The sequence below is a fragment of the Schistocerca americana genome, chromosome 7, assembly GCF_021461395.2.
Source record: "Schistocerca americana isolate TAMUIC-IGC-003095 chromosome 7, iqSchAmer2.1, whole genome shotgun sequence".
Classification (NCBI taxonomy): Eukaryota; Metazoa; Arthropoda; class Insecta; order Orthoptera; family Acrididae; genus Schistocerca; species Schistocerca americana.
Window position 1 is genome coordinate 233,052,499 of NC_060125.1, and position 18,324 is coordinate 233,070,822.

At 41.0% G+C, this 18,324-nt stretch overlaps 1 protein-coding gene across 4 annotated transcripts in view; it reads left to right on the forward strand.

Moving 5' to 3' along the window:
* Positions 1-18,324, forward strand: part of LOC124622539 (peptidyl-prolyl cis-trans isomerase D) — a 49,371-nt gene that overhangs the window by 12,444 nt on the left and 18,603 nt on the right. For all 4 annotated transcript variants that reach the window (XM_047148273.1, XM_047148271.1, XM_047148272.1 and 1 more), the window contains 2 exons: positions 7,421-7,612; positions 17,640-17,762. In XM_047148273.1, the coding sequence (XP_047004229.1) occupies positions 7,421-7,612; positions 17,640-17,762 (315 nt within the window). The remainder of the gene's footprint in view (positions 1-7,420; positions 7,613-17,639; positions 17,763-18,324) is intronic.

Here is an 18,324-nt window from a genome sequence, read left to right on the forward strand (position 1 = left end):
GGATTTAATATTTTATTTTTGAATATAGATGCGTGATATTTCTCTTTCAGGCATGACTGTAGTGGTGGTACACCTGAGAAGGCAGATGGTTGGTTGATGGACAGCAGCAGGAGGCATGAAAATTGTTATTTCCATTAAAACTGTTCAGCTAAAATTGGGGAAACACACATATTGGAAATAGTTTTCCTAATCCCTTTCTGATGCATTAGAAGTTAGCATACAGTTCTATTTACAGAGACCTTGTAATACATATATCGTGGTAGCCTTGGTCTTCATACCGCATATGGCAATGGTGCATGCACGAGAGACTTCTTGACAGTGTTTACGTTGCATCCATAGATTGTAGCCCCCTTGCCTCTGAGTTGTAGCATATATCTATGGCAAGTTTCGACACCAACATTAACTAGCATTATACCAAAGTTCACACCACTTCAAGAATTCTGAAGTGCCATTAAAACATATACCATTCCATTAAAACAGCAAAACTGTGTGTTCCTATGAGTACTGGTATTTATTAGAAATTGTTGAACTGAAGGTGTAGCACATCTAACATGACTCATTTTGTACAGCAGAACATTTGCGAATAGTTCTCAAGCAGTAATGGTCAGGTTAGGACAGTGAAATTGCCCCCTTCGAAAGGAGTAGAGAAGATTATTGATTTGGGGACTTCCACAGGGGTATGATCCCTATGGCAAGGGGTTGAGATTGGGACTTGCATGGGGACAGACTGTGATGTTGTGAAGGTTTGGTGGGTGACGGAACACCACTTTAGGGCAGATGGAAACAATTTTGGGGAGTATCAGGGCATTATGATAGATAATTACAGCCCTGACAAAGGATCTGGTTCAGCTGTCCCAGTCCAGGGTGATATTAAGTCACAAGGGGTCTGCTCCTTTGTAGCTGATTCTTGGGGGAGGTGGGGGATTTGGAGGGGGGAGATATGGCATGGGGAATCTGTTTGCAGACTATGTTTGGGTGGAAGTGCCTGTCTGTGAAGGCCTTTGTGTTATTTCAGCGTACTGGGCGAGGGAGTTTCTTGTCACTGCGGATATGTCATCCACGGGTGGCCAAGCTGTATGGAATTTTGGTGTGTGGAAGGGATGGCAACTATCAGTATGCCGGTACTGCTGGTGGTTATGTATGTAATGTGGACAGAGGTGTGGATGGAGCCATCAGAGAGGTGGAGGTTATTGTCCAGAAAGGTGGCATGTTGGGTTGAGGAGGACCAGGTGAAGTGAATGGGAGAGGTGTTGAGGTTGTGAAGGAATGAGGGTAGGATGTCTTGCCCTTGAGCCCAGCTCATGAGGATATTATAACAATGAACCTGAACCAGCAAGGGGTTGGGTGTTTTTGGAAGCTAGAAAGGTTCCCTCTTGATGGCCCATAAAGAGATTGGTGTAGGAGGCTGCCATGCAAATGCCCATGGCTGTGCTGCAGATTTGTTTGAATACCTTCCCTCCAAAGGAAACACATATTCGACACCATGGGAAGCCTATCACTATCTAGCAACATCGGTTTCAACTGTCTGTAGCAGTGCACCGATGCGATGAACATTAGTTGCGGGGAGAAGTGGAACAAATGGATGGTGGATGAAACTGAACATGAATTCAAGCCAAAGGGAGCTAAAAATGACCTACAATCAGACAACTCTGTTAGTGGATAAAACATTCATGGTATAGAGTAAGAGAAGACACTATTGTTAAGTCTCTCAAGAAATTTGAGATAAGTAATGCTCTCGATGGTAGTGAAGACCATCTTATGTGTACAGAGGACAACAATGACAACGAAGAAGGAGATGAAGAAGAAAGTGCAGATGACGATTTTCAGGACTTTCAAAGGTCAGTTCAGTTGTATAAACTAAGGACTTTTTTAGTCTGGCTTTGCAATCTTACAATAAAAATGGTAAAATACTTAAAAATTAAGGTGTGTCTTGTAGTCTGTAGCATCTTATAGTCCGTAAAATCTGGTATGTGTGAGGATATAGTTGGTAAGGTTAACAAGGAATGAGGTAGTGAGTTTGGAGTCTGAAGAATGTTGGTAATGGTAGTATTCGACAGCAGTGAAGCCGTGTGCACAAGGGATGTTGGTGTAGAGGGAGGTGGTGTCAACAGTGACAAGTAGATATTCTGGAGCTAAAGGGGTGGGAATGGTAAACAGTCGGTGAAGGGTGTGGTTAGCATCTTTGATGTGGGAGTCTGTTTTTCGGGCAATTAGTGGAGGCATTGGTCAACAAGAGCAGAAAGCCTTTCATTGGGAACAGAATAGACAGCTACAGTGGGGTGTCCAGGATTGATGAGTTTGTGGATTTTGGGCAGCTTGTAGACAGTGGGTGTGGGGGATGTAATTGGGATGAGGTGGGAGATGGATTTGGGGGTAGAGGTGTTGGGAAAGACCTTTGACCAGTAAATGGCGGTTATGTTGGACTTCAGGGGTGGGATCACTATGGCAGAGCTTGTAGATGGAGGAATTGGACAGTTGGCAGAAGCCTTCTGCCAGAAGTCACTGCAGTCCATCACAACAATGGTGGAGCCTTTGTGTACTGGGAGGATGATTTAAGTCGGGATTTGTTTTGAGGTTGTGCATGGCTGTCCTTTCTTCTGCTGAAAGGCTAGTGTGCTTAGCAAGTTATCTGACCAAGGAGGATGAGGCCAAATTGGATGTAATTAATTCCTGGAAGGTTTCCACAGAGTGGTTAGATGGGAGGGTCATGGTTGGTTGGTGGTATGAACTGGGAAAAGCAAGGTTCGATGTTGGGATTATGTTATCTTTGGTTTGAGAGATTGGTGGCAAACAACTTTTTCCTCGAGAGAAGGAGAGTAGGGATTTGACAAGTCCAACATGTCTGAACTTGGGTGTGTGGCTAATAGTGAGGCTTTTGGATAGGAATGAAACTTCTGTGGGGTCGAGCTGTTTGGTTGAGAGGTTAACAATAGTTTTACAAATGTTTTGGGGTTCTGGATTTTGTGGGACATTGGGAGGAAGTTTTGGATGATGTAGTAAGTTTAAAAAGTCAGATATGTGTGGTCTGGGTGCTACGAGGAGATGACAGTGGGTATCACTGTGGGCAGGATAGTTGTCGATGGATAGTGGTGTCCCAAGGTGGACAGTTTGTAGAAGAAATGTCTGAATGCTCTCCCAGTTATTCAAGCACAAGGGTTTCAGTTTCAGGAATGTTGTGTATGTAGTAAGGATTACACAGTAACAGTATCTTGCAGAGGGAGTAGGCATCCTAGAACCACTTCTACAGTGACAAGAAGTCACTTGTCCAATCCTCCTCCCACCTCCAAGGATCAGCTACAAAGGAGCCCCCCATTGTCACCCGATACCACCATGGATTGGAACAAGTGAACTATATCCTGCATCAGGGCTTTGATTATCTATCATCATGTCCTGAAATAAAGGACACCCTTCCCAAGATCCTTCCCTCCTAAAGTGGTGTTCCATCACGCATCAAACATACACAACATCCTAGTCCATCCCTATGCCACAGGACTCAGGTCCCTGAGGAAGACCACAGTGCAAGACATGTCCTATCCATTCACACAGCACTTCTTACTCCAGCCCTGCCACAGGCTTAACTCGCCCCATCATTTCATATACCAACTCTGCTGCAAACACTGCATAGTTCTTTATGTTGTTATGACTAGCAACCAGTAGTCCACCAGGATGAATGGCCACTGCAAAACAGTCGCTAAGAACAAAGTTGAGCACCTAATGGCACAACCTGCAGCTGAACGTAACATGCTTAATTTCAGTGGCTGCTTTGTAACTCGGCTCCTCTGAACTACACAGATGGAAATTACCCTTACGACAAATGCTTTGCTCCTGTAGTCGTCCAGGCCTCAATCTCTGGTAACCCACCGTCCCCACAACCTCCACCCAACAGTTTCCACTTCCTCTGTCGCTAGCAAATCAGCTTTCTCCCTCCGAGGCACACGTGACTGACCCCCAACCTCCCCTCCTGCTCCGGCCAGTCTCTGGCTCTACCCAACTCACCTGACACAACCCCCAACTCAACCTAGTCCATCTGCTGAACTGCAGCATCGGCGTTGTGTGTCCAGTTGGCACCATTTAGATGCATAGGCAAGTGTGTGTGTGTGTGTGTGTGTGTGTGTGTGTGTGTGTTTTCTGTGGATATTAGTACTCTATCTCACAAGTGGATTACTCCAAAAGCCAACAAGCTGTCTTTCTATTTTTGTGTATGCCTGTTGATAACGCTTCTGCTTTTTCTTGAGTAGTCTCCTCTATTCTACGGTTTTTAATAACCATTTGAGGCCAGGCTCATTCGTACCAAGTCTATGCAATTGATCCATACAAGTCAATAATATAAAGCTGAGAATTGTCACTGAAACATGCAAATACATAGTCAAGAATGAAACGACCACAATCAAAGTTCAGTAGTGAAAATCAGTCTGATATACATTGTGTGCAGATATGTTCCAATAACCAACACAAAAAGTAAATAGAGAAAAGTAAGTAGAGAAGTGCTGTCCCCTGTATGCTAGCTTCGGGTATTGGGTTGTGCCAATGTGACCAGCTTCGTGGGTTGTGGTCTCATCAGCCATTCACGCTGTGATGTTGATTACACTATCGTCGCTGACTGTATTGGGTCCATCTTCATGTTTTTAGAGGGCAGTTGTAGAATCACTCTGGATGGGATATAAGATACAGTACCATTAATCAAAGTGTGTCCTTTCATTTAGTGTCAGTGAAACAGAATCTACTGAAGTTACGAATATTAATATTTTATTGATTTAGTGTACATGTGAAACTGAAATAGTTGAAGGATGATAAGTACATAGGCTGTGCAAAGAAATATTTAGTTTTTAGACTGCAATTGAACATGGCAGAAATATTTCCATAAGTATAAACTAGGTTCTTGGAAAACTTAATGCACAGCAGCTAAGAAAATTGGTTTGTTTCTGAACTTTTTGCGAATAAAATTACCTCTGGTGTTAACTGAATGCAGCATGCAAGGCAAATGTTTGAAAGCAGATATGTTTCTCAGGCATTAAACAAAGAAATTTGTAGTAAAAAATTGTTTTTCATTTATGGTATCACTCAGCGGAAATTACACAATGAGAATAGTTGCCATTGGAAAGCAAGATTCTAGGCGCTTCAGTCTGGAACTGCACTGCTGCTATGGTCGCAGGCTCGAATCCTGCCTCAGGCATGGCTAAATCTAGGGGACTGATGACCTCAGATGTTAAGTCCCATAATGCTTAGAGCCAGCCCAAAACTAAACAAAAAATATTATTTTGAGGGTTTAAACTTCAATATTGTATTGTTAGTGTTCAAAAAATCATTTTGAACAATGATAAGTCAGCAGTAGGCCTACCAAAATTTATAAATAGAGAAAATTTTCTAAATTTGCAGCAGCACCTCTTCACATTGTACAATGTTGGTTGATTCATATCGCAATTTAAACACATTTTTCATCACAAATTTCATTGCGTAACGCCCGAGAAACATGTTGTAACCAGTACTTTATGGAAAGATTATTCAGAGACTGTAACTTGTCACAGTTTTGTATTAAGTGGCTTAAATTATTTAATATTGTAATACATTTTGTGGTAAAAACTTCATCATCAGGCAAAATAGCAATACAAAAACATTTAATTAGTAGTGTGCTTCCAGGTGTTCTGCCGAGATTTGTTTCAATTTTATACATAACAATCATCCCGAGAAAATGCGAGAGATCAAAAAGATTTAATTTAAAGAGGTAGTTATGTTCTTTATTGGCATGTGCTGTGGCCTGCTGTATTTATCAGAGATGGCTGTTTTCGTGTAATGTATTCACTTTCATCCATTGCTGTGACTAAATGGGTCTTGTCTTTGACTGTTTACAAACTGATAAAGGACACTTACATCATATTGTTTAATATAACAAAAATAGCTGTGCAGTAAAAAATACCCAGCATGGCTTTAAATTGTAATTAATCACTGCTAGTTTTGATAAATAGCTTTCCACTGACTCCGTACTTATTCCCCATGACATTGTATTATCGTATTTCTTTACCTATGATGAGTCTGAAATAATTATATGAACATGATCTTATTAGTATTATTGCGTACTAAAGCTATTGTCACCATTTAGAAAATTCTTGGCCATATCACTACAAAATATCTGTGACTTCTTTCCATGGGTAAAATAGAGCAGTTTGCAGACTTATTTTGTTATTTAGTATTTACACTGTTTGTGACCAGTGAGTAACACAGAATCTGCATAGTGATGGAGTTCTGTTGAGATACCTTTGTAGTCAGTTGATGAATCAATTTGTATTTCCTGAAAGACTAAGATATGAAATAGTAGTACCCTTTTATAAAATTTGAGATAAGACAGTGAATCTAGTTACAGATCCATCGCCATTCTTCCTGCATTATCAGAAGTTTTTAAGACAGTAACTTACAACAGAACATTGAACCACTTTTCTGACAATAAACTTTTAACAGTTGCTCAATCTGCCTGTTGTAAAGGGTTCTTGACAAACCTTAGTTCTTGTAGAACTCAACAGATAAAAAAAATGCAGTCACATTAACAAAATGATATCATAGGAATAAAACTAAATTTAGTTAACATAATTTGCATACTTTTACTGAATTTTGATGTATGGGGCAGTGTGACTAAGGCATGTTTTTATACAGAACTGTGCGATAAAAATGATGTATAAAGACGATAACTGAACAACTTGCAGAAGCGTCTTCATGGAGTTTTGGATTCTTGCTCTCACATCCCAATACATTTACTCCGTATTTGTGGTTGATAAGAGTGAATTTTGGTCAAACTGTGAAATTGTCAACCACAATACTAGAAGCAGAATTAATTTACATATTTGCAGTGTATCCTTGTCTAGGGTTTACAATGCAGTTTTGGTGCAAAAGTCTGCAACAGGTTGCTAGTAGACAGGAAACACGACAGGACATCCCAAGACATTTGAAAACAAAATAATGTCTTATTAGCCACTCCTCCTACACTTTTCAGAATATTTGGCCCCAGGAATTCAAATTTCATTTATAATGTTGTATGAACTAGTAGACAAAAATAACAGCTCAGTAGTGTGAGATGAAGAGCAGTGACTTTTTATGAAAGTAGCTGCTTTTCTCTATGTACTGTACATCATATAATATAGAAGTAATTCCAATAATTATCAATGTAAATAGATTATTAATAATCAGAATCAGTTGTCAATATGCTTTACAGAAATATCCTGGAATGACTGCTTCAGCTGGTTAATGTATAACTTGATTCTTTCCATGTCCCAGAAAGTATTCTTTCATGATGAGTCTTATAGAACACGGTGTTTGAATGAGTGAATTAAAAACCTTCAAATATCAGTACTTGATGAAAGACCTTAGTTGCGCAGAACATATTGTGCAGTTAACATTCTAATAAAGCAATGTCTGTTTTACTTTGTTGCAGCATTCAGGGCCAGGTGTATTGAGCATGGCAAATGCTGGACCCAACACCAATGGGTCACAGTTTTTTATCACTGTTGTGGCTTGCCCACACCTTGATGGGAAAAATGTTGCTTTTGGTGAGGTCAGAGCGGGAATGGGTGTTGTTAAGTGTGTTGCTGAACAGCCCACTGATGAGAATGACCGCCCACTAAAGGTGAGATCATGTACATTCCCAGTTATTAAAATAATTTAACTTGCAGTTAATTGCTTCTGTATCTTCAGCATGTGTGAGTGTGTGTGTTTCAATCCAACAGTGTTTCTATTGGTGCATGACGTATTCAAAAATTAATTTATTTTGAACTTTCTATTATTGATCCTACTCAATAATATATACTAGAAATATTTTAAGGTACTACACTAATAATTGGAGAAAAGAGAGCCACTTGTATGAATATCAAGAGCTCAGATGGAAACCCAGTTCCAAGCAAAGAAGGGAAAACAGAAAGGTGGAAGGAGTATATAGAGGGTCTATACAAGAGCGATGTACTTGAGGACAGTATTATGGAAATGGAAGAGGATGTAGATGAAGATGAAATGGGAAATATGATACTGCGTGAAGAGTTTGACAGAGCACTGAAAGACCTGAGTCGAAGCAAAGCTCCAGGAGTAGACAACATTCCATTAGAACTACTGACAGCCTTGGGAGAGCCAGTCCTGACAAAACTCTACCATCTGGTGAGCAAGATGTATAAGACAGGCAAAATACCCTCAGACTTCAAGAAGAATATAATAATTCCAATCCCAAAGAAAGCAGGTGTTGACAGATGTGAAAATTACCGAACTATCAGTTTAATAAATCACGGCTGCAAAATACTAATGCGAATTATTTACAGACGAATGGAAAAACTAGTAGAAGCCGACCTCGGGGAAGATCAGTTTGGATTCCGTAGAAATATCGGAACACGTGAGGCAATGCTGACCCTACGACTTATCTTAGAAGCTAGATTAAGGAAAGGCAAACCTACGTTCCTAGCGTTTGTAGACTTAGAAGTAGCTTTTGACAATGTTGACTGGAATACTCTCTTTCAAATTCTGAAGGTGGCAGGGATAAAATACTGGGAGCGAAAAGCTATTTACAATTTGTACAGAAACCAGATGGTAGTTATAAGAGTCGAGGGACATGAAAGGGAAGCAGCGGTTGGGAAGGGAGTGAGACAGGGTTGTAGCCTCTCCCCAATGTTATTCAATCTCTATATTGAGCAAGCAGTGAAAGAAACAAAAGAAAAATTTGGAGTAGGTATTAATATCCATGGAGAAGAAATAAAAAGTTTGAGGTTCGCCGATGACATTGTAATTATGTCAGAGACAGCAAAGGACTTGGAAGAGCAGTTGAATGGAATGGATAGTGTTTTGAAAGGAGGATATAAGATGAACATCAACAAAAGCAAAACAAGGATAATGGAATGTAGTCAAATTAAATCTGGTGATGCTGAGGGAATTAGATTAGGAAATGAGAGACTTAAGGTAGTAAAGGAGTTTAGCTATTTGGGAAGCAAAATAACTGATGATGGTCAAAGTAGAGAGGATACAAAATGTAGACTGGCAATGGCAAGGAAAGCATTTCTGAAGAAGAGAAATTTGTTAACATCGAGTATAGGTTTAAGTGTCAGGAAGTCGTTTCTGAAAGTACTTGTATGGAGTGTAGCCATGTATGGAAGTGAAACATGGACGATAAGTAGTTTGGACAAGAAGAGAATAGAAGCTCTCGAAATGTGGTGCTACAGAAGAATGTTGAAGATTAGATGGGTAGATCACATAACTAATGAGGAAGTACTGAACAGAATTGGGGAGAGCAGGAATTTATGGCACAACTTGACTAGAAGAAGGGATTGGTTCGTAGGACATGTTCGGAGGCAACAAGGGATCACCAGTTTAGTATCGGAGGGCAGCATGGAGGGTAAAAATCGTAGAGGGAGACCAAGAGATGAATACACTAAGCAGATTCAGAAGGATGTAGGTTGCAGTAGGTACTGGGAGATGAAGAAGCTTGCACAGGATAGAGTAGCATGGAGAGCTGCATCAAACCAGTCTCAGGACTGAAGATCACAACAACTAATAATTATAATGATGCAGTCAGCGGAAACAGACAATAGAAAATATTAAGATTTCAGTTCCATTTACTGTAGCAGGAAATTATGCTGTAGAAAAACAGAAGATGAGGGGCCACATATAAATTAGGGCAGTAACTCAAAGAACATGGGTGACAGAACGACCATGGCCAAGAATGTATCTTTAATTATAATACAATTACCTTAGAAATGAAACAAGATTAGAGAAGGGAAAACAGTTATTTGGGTAAAGGTCAGTGTTAAAGCTAAGCAATGGAGTCATGGAGAAGAAAGCAATGAAGTATGAAAGTCACACTTTCCTAATCTTGAATATTAGACTCACCAAGTACATCCACTTAAACACTTTCCTTAATAGCAACATGTGCTTGTCTTTGTTTTTTGCAAGGACAGTTATGGCATCTAAATACATAGTACATTGTGTAGATGTCATTCTCTACAATATTCTGTCTCTGAGGATCTAGAATGTGGTTGGTGTGTTTTTTAATCCAATTCCCATTGTTTAATAGTGGGTTACTATTCTCATCCTGTTTCCACCTATTGTGCCGCCTGCTAGAGCTGTCTGCAACCCCATTCCAGATGCCATACAGGCCCGCATTTCCTGCATTGCATTTCACAGAATTCCCTCTGTATGAGGCCCATCCATCCACAACTGTAACATCGAATTCCTGCGATAAAAGCACCCTTCCTGTCATGAACTTCAGTCACTGGGTTTACCGAGTGAGGTGACGCAGTGGCTAGCACACTGGACTCGCATTCGGGAGGACGAAGGTTCAATCCCACGTCCGGCCACCCTGATTTAGGTTTTCCGTGATTTCCCTAAATCGCTCCAGGCAATTGCAGGGATGTTTCCTGTGAAAGGGCACGGCCGACTCCCTTTCCCGTCCTTCCCTAATCCGATGAGACCGATGACCTCGCTGTCCGGTCTCCTCCCCCAAACAACCCAACCTCACTGGGTTTATCTCTTTTAATGCTGTCGCACTCAGCTGTGTTCTCTTTGCTTCACCTAAGTTCTTACGAAATGCTGCCAATACTTTTCTTGACAAGTTGCACGGTGATCCCCGCAAAATTGCATCCCGTGCCCTCCGTTGTGCCTCTTGGGAAAGGATCCTGTACTTATTATCACTATCAGACAGAGCATATGTATTGATGTTTAGCTTTCTAATGCTGCCCGCAAAGATTTTGATGGACTCCTCTTGTTTCTGCAACACATTGTCAAACTGTTCCCTGTAATATCTTCAGGTATTTTTTCTTCTGCATCACTGCACCAAGCACCGAGCGAGGTGGCACAGTGGCTAGCACACTGGACTCGTATTCGGGAGGACGACGGTTCAATCCCGCGTCCGACCATCCTGATTTAGGTTTTCCGTGATTTCCCTAAATCGCTCCAGGCAAATGCCGGGATGGCTCCTTTGAAAGGGCTCGACCGACTTCTTCCCCGTCCTTCCCTAATCCGATGAGACCGATGACCTCGCTGTCTGGTCCCCTTCCCGAAACAACCCAACCAAACTGCACCAAGCCCACCCCTTAGAATTTCAAAAACATCCATGCATTTTGTAAGCCCTCAATGCCTTAATGCCGCCCATCAAATATAATTTGGCCATATATATAAAAAGAGTGTCCCTCTGACCTACATCTCAGGTTTGCAGCTGTTAACGGGTGTTTTACTAACATGTTCTCTCCCACCATAACCGAATAAGGAAAGACTAGGTTAGTAGTTATAGCAACTTGGAGGGGTGCTGACACACTAGACAAAGATTGTTTCTTCCTGCCATCCTTTAAAGCACTCAGCTTGTGCAGCTCTGAATTGTCTGATGAATTTGCACCATATTCCTCAGTAAGTTCTGGACTGCCTCTGCAGTGACATTGTCAAGGTCAGATTCATTCATTGTGTAGTTTGTGTCCACAGTAGCAGGAAAAAATCTTTTGGTGAGGAACCAGCACCGACAAGACAGTTGTACTTCCTGGCCCTGAACACACCTAATTATGACCTCTTGAGTCCTAACCATGACATTCCATACATTCCCTAGTGTTATGTCCAGAATTCCTGTTCAGGTGGTTAGATGCTGCATGCCCAACCCTAGTGTGTACAAAACAGCTATTTTCCACTCACCACATAGAAGAGATGCCACAGATCATCTCTCTACCACGTTGCTTTTAGGTACTGATCTCCTGACACCAGAGATGCTGGGTGCCACTTCCGATTGATGTTTCGTGTGTGTGAAGCTGTGAGACAAGTTCTCCAGTGCCATGGCAAGTGCCAACAATTTATGCAGAGACTGCACTGGTCAAATGCACAATGCCGAAGTAATGCTGCTACTATCTGAGCTAGGAACAATTATATATACTTTTAAGACAAAAAAGACACACCATGAAGGAATTATCCAGATGGGGTGGAAATTAGTAGATGTGATGTACATATATAGAGAAACAAACGACTACAACTTCAGAAAAATGGGATCATTTATTCAAGAGACTGAGCGTCACAAACCGAGAAAACAGTAAGCTGTTGGTCCACCTCTGGCTGTTACACAAACAGTTATTTGGCTTGACATTTATTGATAGAGTTATTGGGTGTCTTCCTGAGGGATATCGTGCCATATTCTGTCCAATTTGCACCTTAGATCACCAAAATCCTGGGCTAATTTAGGGGCCTTGCCCGTAATGCTCCAAATGTTCTCAATTGGGGAGAGATCTGGTGACCTTGCTGGCCACGGTAATGTTTGGCAAGCACGAAGACAAGCAACCAGAAATTCTTGCTGTGTGCAGGCGGGCATTATATTTTTGAAACATAAGCCTAGGATCGCTTTCCATCAAGGGCAACACAATAGGGCATAAAATATTGCAGACACAGTGTTGTGCTGTAAGGATTGCACAGATGACAACCAAAGACGTCCTGCCATGAAAAGAAATGGCACCCCAGACTATCACTCCTGGCAGTCGGCAGTATGCCGTGTGGTATTCAGGTTGGTATCCCACATCTGTCCAGGGCACGTCCATGCACGTCTTTGGCCTGGAATCTCATTGAGTGGAGTAGAACTGTTTTCAGCGATGAGTCCTGATGAGTAGCAAAGACACGTCTTGAGACGCCCTGGACAGAGGTGGGTATCTTAGACTGTATAAGGAGTGTTCAAATGAAAAGGTATGAAGTGACATAACAACCAACTGGTTGAAATTCTGATACGCTGCTTTGGGATAACATAGTGAGACATGTAGGGACACAAATGTAATGTCTGGCATGGATCTGTGTGTCATCACCTCTTCGTAAAAAATTCAGAGCTGTGCCAGAAGGTTATGCTCACAGTCTTTTTCAGTGTTTGAGATGGCTAGTTATCCTCATTGAATCAGATTCCTCACAAAAAAAAAAAAAAAAAAAAAAAAAAAAAATAGTTAGGTGTACTCTTTGACACACTGTAATTTATGCCATCAAGAGTAAAGGGCCTGGGCCGCTCTTGGAGGGAGTGATTCTGCTACATGATAACATACGTCCACATGTCTGCAAGGTCAAACAAATGTAATGGCAAAGCTCAAGTGGAAGCAGCGTGATCATCCACCCCACACCCCTGGTTTGTCACACTGCAATTTCCGAGTGCCTTGTCCACTAAAAAAAACATCTCAAAGGTAAACGCTTCAACTCGGATGATGAACTGAAGTACACATGGAGGACTGGTTCCTGTCAAAGCCACAGGAATTCTGGGAACAAGGAATCCTTTAGCACATGAAACAGTGGGATATTTATGACCAAACCTCTGGTGATTATTTTTGAATCAAGTCTCCAGTTATATCCACAATGTTGTTTCACACCTTTTTTTCTGAACACCTCTTATGTTCCCTCTGGCCAGGTGTGTTATTACAGGAGACAGACTTCCATCACATGCTTGGCTGTGGAAATGGCATTTTGCTACACTGAGTAGCAACCTGGTCTGCCACTGATGGCAGAACATCACATTGCAGGGTGCTGTAGCACTATTGCAGAGCCCTGCTGTAGAATTCTGTGGTTGTGAAGGCCTGTGTAAAGACCATACTGCAACAGCAGGCCTCAGTTGCCACATACACTGCGGCCTGTTCCTCACACTATTGCATGTTGGACATCAGCCTCAATTGAATTAGACATTCCTAGGTCTCGGAAAGAAGTATGAAGAAATCGTTGTTGCATTAAGCAACTGAGACAGCTGTATCAGTAGAATCTGATCACACACCTACCACCTACTGAAACCTTACAGAGTAATTGCATGGCATCAGTTAAACAATTCGGATACCCTTGCTCGACATCTGCTTCGCAGATAGATATTGCAGTTTTTGCATGACAGAAAGATGCTCTTTTTCTTATGAGCCATGGATAGTTCCTATCATAAAAAGTACTTGGTAATAGAAACATTGTGAGATCTGCTCTTTCATTGTCCCTTACGAAATAACTCTAAGTCATTTCGTTAATTGTTATTTCACTGAGAAAAGACTGCAGTGTATTGTTCACGTACCAATCACAACTTACGGTTGGCTGGTAAAATATTATGTAAATGAGAGTTCAAGAAATGCAGCCATGCCTCATCAGAAAGAAAGAGCATTTAGGGATCCACTTTCCTTTCGTGAAGAAACTGTAATAGTCGGTTACAATACTGACATTGAGCAACTGTATCGGAATTGGACAGTTTATTTATTTTATCTAGCTTATGGCTACATCACAAAAAATTATTTACAGTTCTATCAAATTACAGACTAACATAGAAGGCCACAAATGTAATCTATTGATCCCTCCGTCACCACAATCAACTCTGTTGGTAACAGGGTAAGCTGTCAGAGGACATTCTTGAATTACATGGTGAAACTCTGCTGTTCAATGCCACAGTCACAACTTGAAGAAGATATTTTATTCCACTTCCACATAACATCAGCACACTTTTAAGTGTTAGTTCTAATTTGGTCAAGAACTGACCATATCTTGTGTTGCAACTCAAAGCCAGGTTGATTCGCACAGCATCTTAGTTGTTCCATAGTAGCATTAATCGGCCATGTATGTCTGCAGTAGTCATTAATATTGAAGCCATTGTCAGCTAACATCCTTGCAGTTTCTAGATTTGAGTGATGAGAGCGAAGCCTTCCTTTGCTAATGCTTTGAATGTGTGCGTGATCAGGGAGATGTGGATTTTTTTTGTACAGGGTGTCCCAAAAAGAATGACCTGATTTTAAATAGAATTATTTATTGGAAAGAAGGGCTTAACACCAACAACTTGCATACTAAATTACTCAGAAAATCCATCATAAATGTTCAATATGTCCTCCATTGGCTGCACAGAGAACATCTAGCTGATAGCCGAATTCGTCCCAAACTGAGCGTAAGGTGTCTTCTGCCACTGAAGCTACAGCAGCTGATATTCTGGTTTTTAGTTCATCAATGTCACAAGGTAAGGGAGGAATGTAAACACATTGTTTAACATATCCCCACAGGAAGAAATCACATGGTGTCAAGTCAGGGGACCTAGGAAGCCAAGAGTGTAAAGCCTGTCTCGCGGTCCTGTACGCCCTACACAATGTTGAGGCACATTGGCATTGAGGAAACTGCGCACGTTGTTACGCCAGAGCAGTGGTGCTCCATCTTGCTGCTATATGAAATTGTCAGAGTCAAGTTGTGGGAATAACCAGTTCCGTAGCATTGCAAGATGTGATTGTCCTGTTAGGGTTTCTTCCTCAAAAAGGGTCCATAAACCTTGCTTTGTGAAACAGCACAAAAAAATTCACTTTTGGTGAATCACTTTTGCCTTCAATTGTTTCATGAGGATTTTCGAGTCCCCATATACGCACATTATGACGGTGAACCTTACTGCTAATACGGAAAGTTGCCTCATCGGTGAATATTAGCCGTGACATAAAAGTGTCCTCTAGAATAGCATTGCTGAAGTCCACTCACTTCACTTTGTCAGTATCTCGAAGAGCTTGTACCAGTTGTAATCTGTTTGGTGTGAGGGTTAAACGACGCCGTAAAACACGCCACATTGTCATGTGCGGTAACACAAGTTCTCGGCTAGCACAACGCGTAGACTTGCGGGGGCTCCACTCAAGTGCTCATTGGATTTATTCCACTGTTTGTTCAGGAATGCATGGCTGGCCAGGACTTTTGTCTTTACAGAGTCACCCTGTTTCTTCAAATTGTTTATACCACCGTTGAATGTTCTTTGGTGATGGTGGTTTAGCATGAAATTGAATATGAAATGCCCGCTGAACTGCGATCACTGATTCAGTATAACTAAATTTAGTAACACAATACGCCTTCTGTTGTGCAGATGCCATATTGTGTGAGAATGGCTGCACACTCCAGGTCACCACTTGTAGCGACATCTAGCGGATTTTTTCTGAGACTCTAGACCATACCAATTACATCTAGCACTGTTTCAGTTACCTCGTGACATTTGTCTCAATATTATTACAAGTTAAAAGGGTCATTCTTTTTGGGACACCCTGTAGTTTGTACTCCCGCTGTAGAGATGGAGGTGGTATGTGGATAAGCATGGGTAGTGAGCAAGTAGGTGTACATCTCATTGTGCCAGTTATAAGGTACATGGTATGGTTGAGCTGTGTGTCTAACAGTCTTATGCAAGTACTATTTATCCAAGCAGGGGAGAAATATTCTGCAACATGGTATACCAGTCTCAGAGCTGAAATACGGAGTGTTGACACAGAGGAGCCCCATGACGTGCTACAGAGCTTCTGGAGAATGTTATAGCAAGTTTTAATTTAGGCAGATGTTATTAACAGATGTAATTTGTAAATGAGAGTCCAATAATGTGTGACCCATAGATATTTCAGGTTCCTGTTATGACAGAGTAGCCTTCCTTCAAAGTAGGCTGTAAGCTCTTTGTTGGCCAACCTATTGTTTAGGTGGACCACTGAGACTTCTGTCATAGTAATACTTGGCTGCAAGCTCCATTTGCAGGGACATACATCAATAGTTACCTGATAGGGAGCTATGATCTGCATTTATGTTCAAACATGTAATTCTCGCGCTGTTTCCATATTTTTGTCGAGTCACAGTATCTGTACCAAACTAACCAAAGGCGCCTGTCCCTGAGAATAAAATATAAGTTTAATGTTTCTGAACTTATGAAGAATGGAAATGCATAAACCATTGCTCGATACAGACTCTGTAACTTCTAGATCTCTGTTCTCATTGCAAGTGCTCACTCATCAGCATACATAAACTCTGTTGATGTGGCTTCAGGAGTATCTGTTGTGAAAAACTGAACAGGAGAGCAACAAGTTAATGCACCAACATTACTTTGGAAGGTTTCAGTTTGAGTTTATGAAGAGATGCTGCTGACAATCAAATATTTTACATTATTAATAGTTGATAAATTATTTTATGAATATTATTACTGTAATATAACTAATTATTTTAATTATATATCTAAAAACAAAGATGATTTGACTTACCAAATGAAAGTGCTGGCAGGTCGACAGACACACAAACAACCACAAACATACACACAAAATTCAAGCTTTCGCAACAAACTGTTGCCTCATCAGGAAAGAGGGAAGGAGAGGGAAAGACGAAAGGAAGTGGGTTTTAAGGGAGAGGGTAAGGAGTCATTCCAATCCCGGGAGCGGAAAGACTTACCTTAGGGGGAAAAAAGGACGGGTATACACTCGCGCGCGCGCGCGCGCACACACACACACACACACACACACACACACAGATATATACAGACACAAGCAGACATATTTAAAGACAAATTATTTTAATTATAATTATATAAATTAAATTTATTAATATCGGTCTGGAGTGCTAAACGGTGCAACAGTTTTTCCTGAACTTCATTGCAAAGCCACTACAACTTTCTCTTGTTTCACTAAAACCAATGCACCATGTGCCAGAATCTGAGGAACCAGCTATCTCCCTGGTATTGGTTCCCATGCAACATCAGGCACAGCACAAGATTTGTATGTGAAACACCTTGTAATTCCAGCAGATGGCTCAATTACAAGTCAATACTGTCAGTGAATACTATGAATCTTTTTTGGAGCACCAAACTGGTTCCTCTCATTGTTGTCATATATATTTGTCAATAAACAGTTATCATTCTGTGTTGTTTGCCTCAGAATTTTTGTTTTGTTTCTATGTAGGATTGTGTGGTATCTGGCTGTGGAGAGCTTGGTTATGGTGAAGACTGGGGGATTAATGAGAATGATGGCACAGAAGACATTTATCCACCATATCCTGAAGACTGGCAGTTTCCTACCAAAGAGGTAGCCTGTTAAAAATGCATCTTTTTTGTTGTGCTCATCTATTGTTCTTTTTAGGACATCACACTTACACACAGCGTAAGACATTTTAAGACATAATGAACTGGCACTTCCTCAGTTGGGTGTGTGCGTGCACAGTTTAGAGAAATATGTGTAAAAGCCCTTTCTTTAAATGGTATCATTTGGTTAACATGACTTTGAAATAAGTAAACAGGAGTCATACACAGAAACTCTGACTCACAGAACAGGTACATTACAGCCTCAGCTACCTGTTCGGTTGAGTACGCCATTCAGTTTTACGTTGATTGTAGAATTAATACCTGAGACACTATCTTGTGCACAAAGCCGAAATCCAGGAAAAACCCGGGATATTTTTAGAATTCTGGTAATTTTTCATTGTTTGAGTTTTCAGTTTATTTTTTGTAATTTTGACGGGTAAGCACCGATACTCTAACAAAGGACATTACTGTATCCCGCTAGTGCAGGATAATACTTCAACAATAAAACATAAAAAAGAGAAAAAAATGAAAATAACTTAAATTGCAAAGGAAATGCGCTGTATACA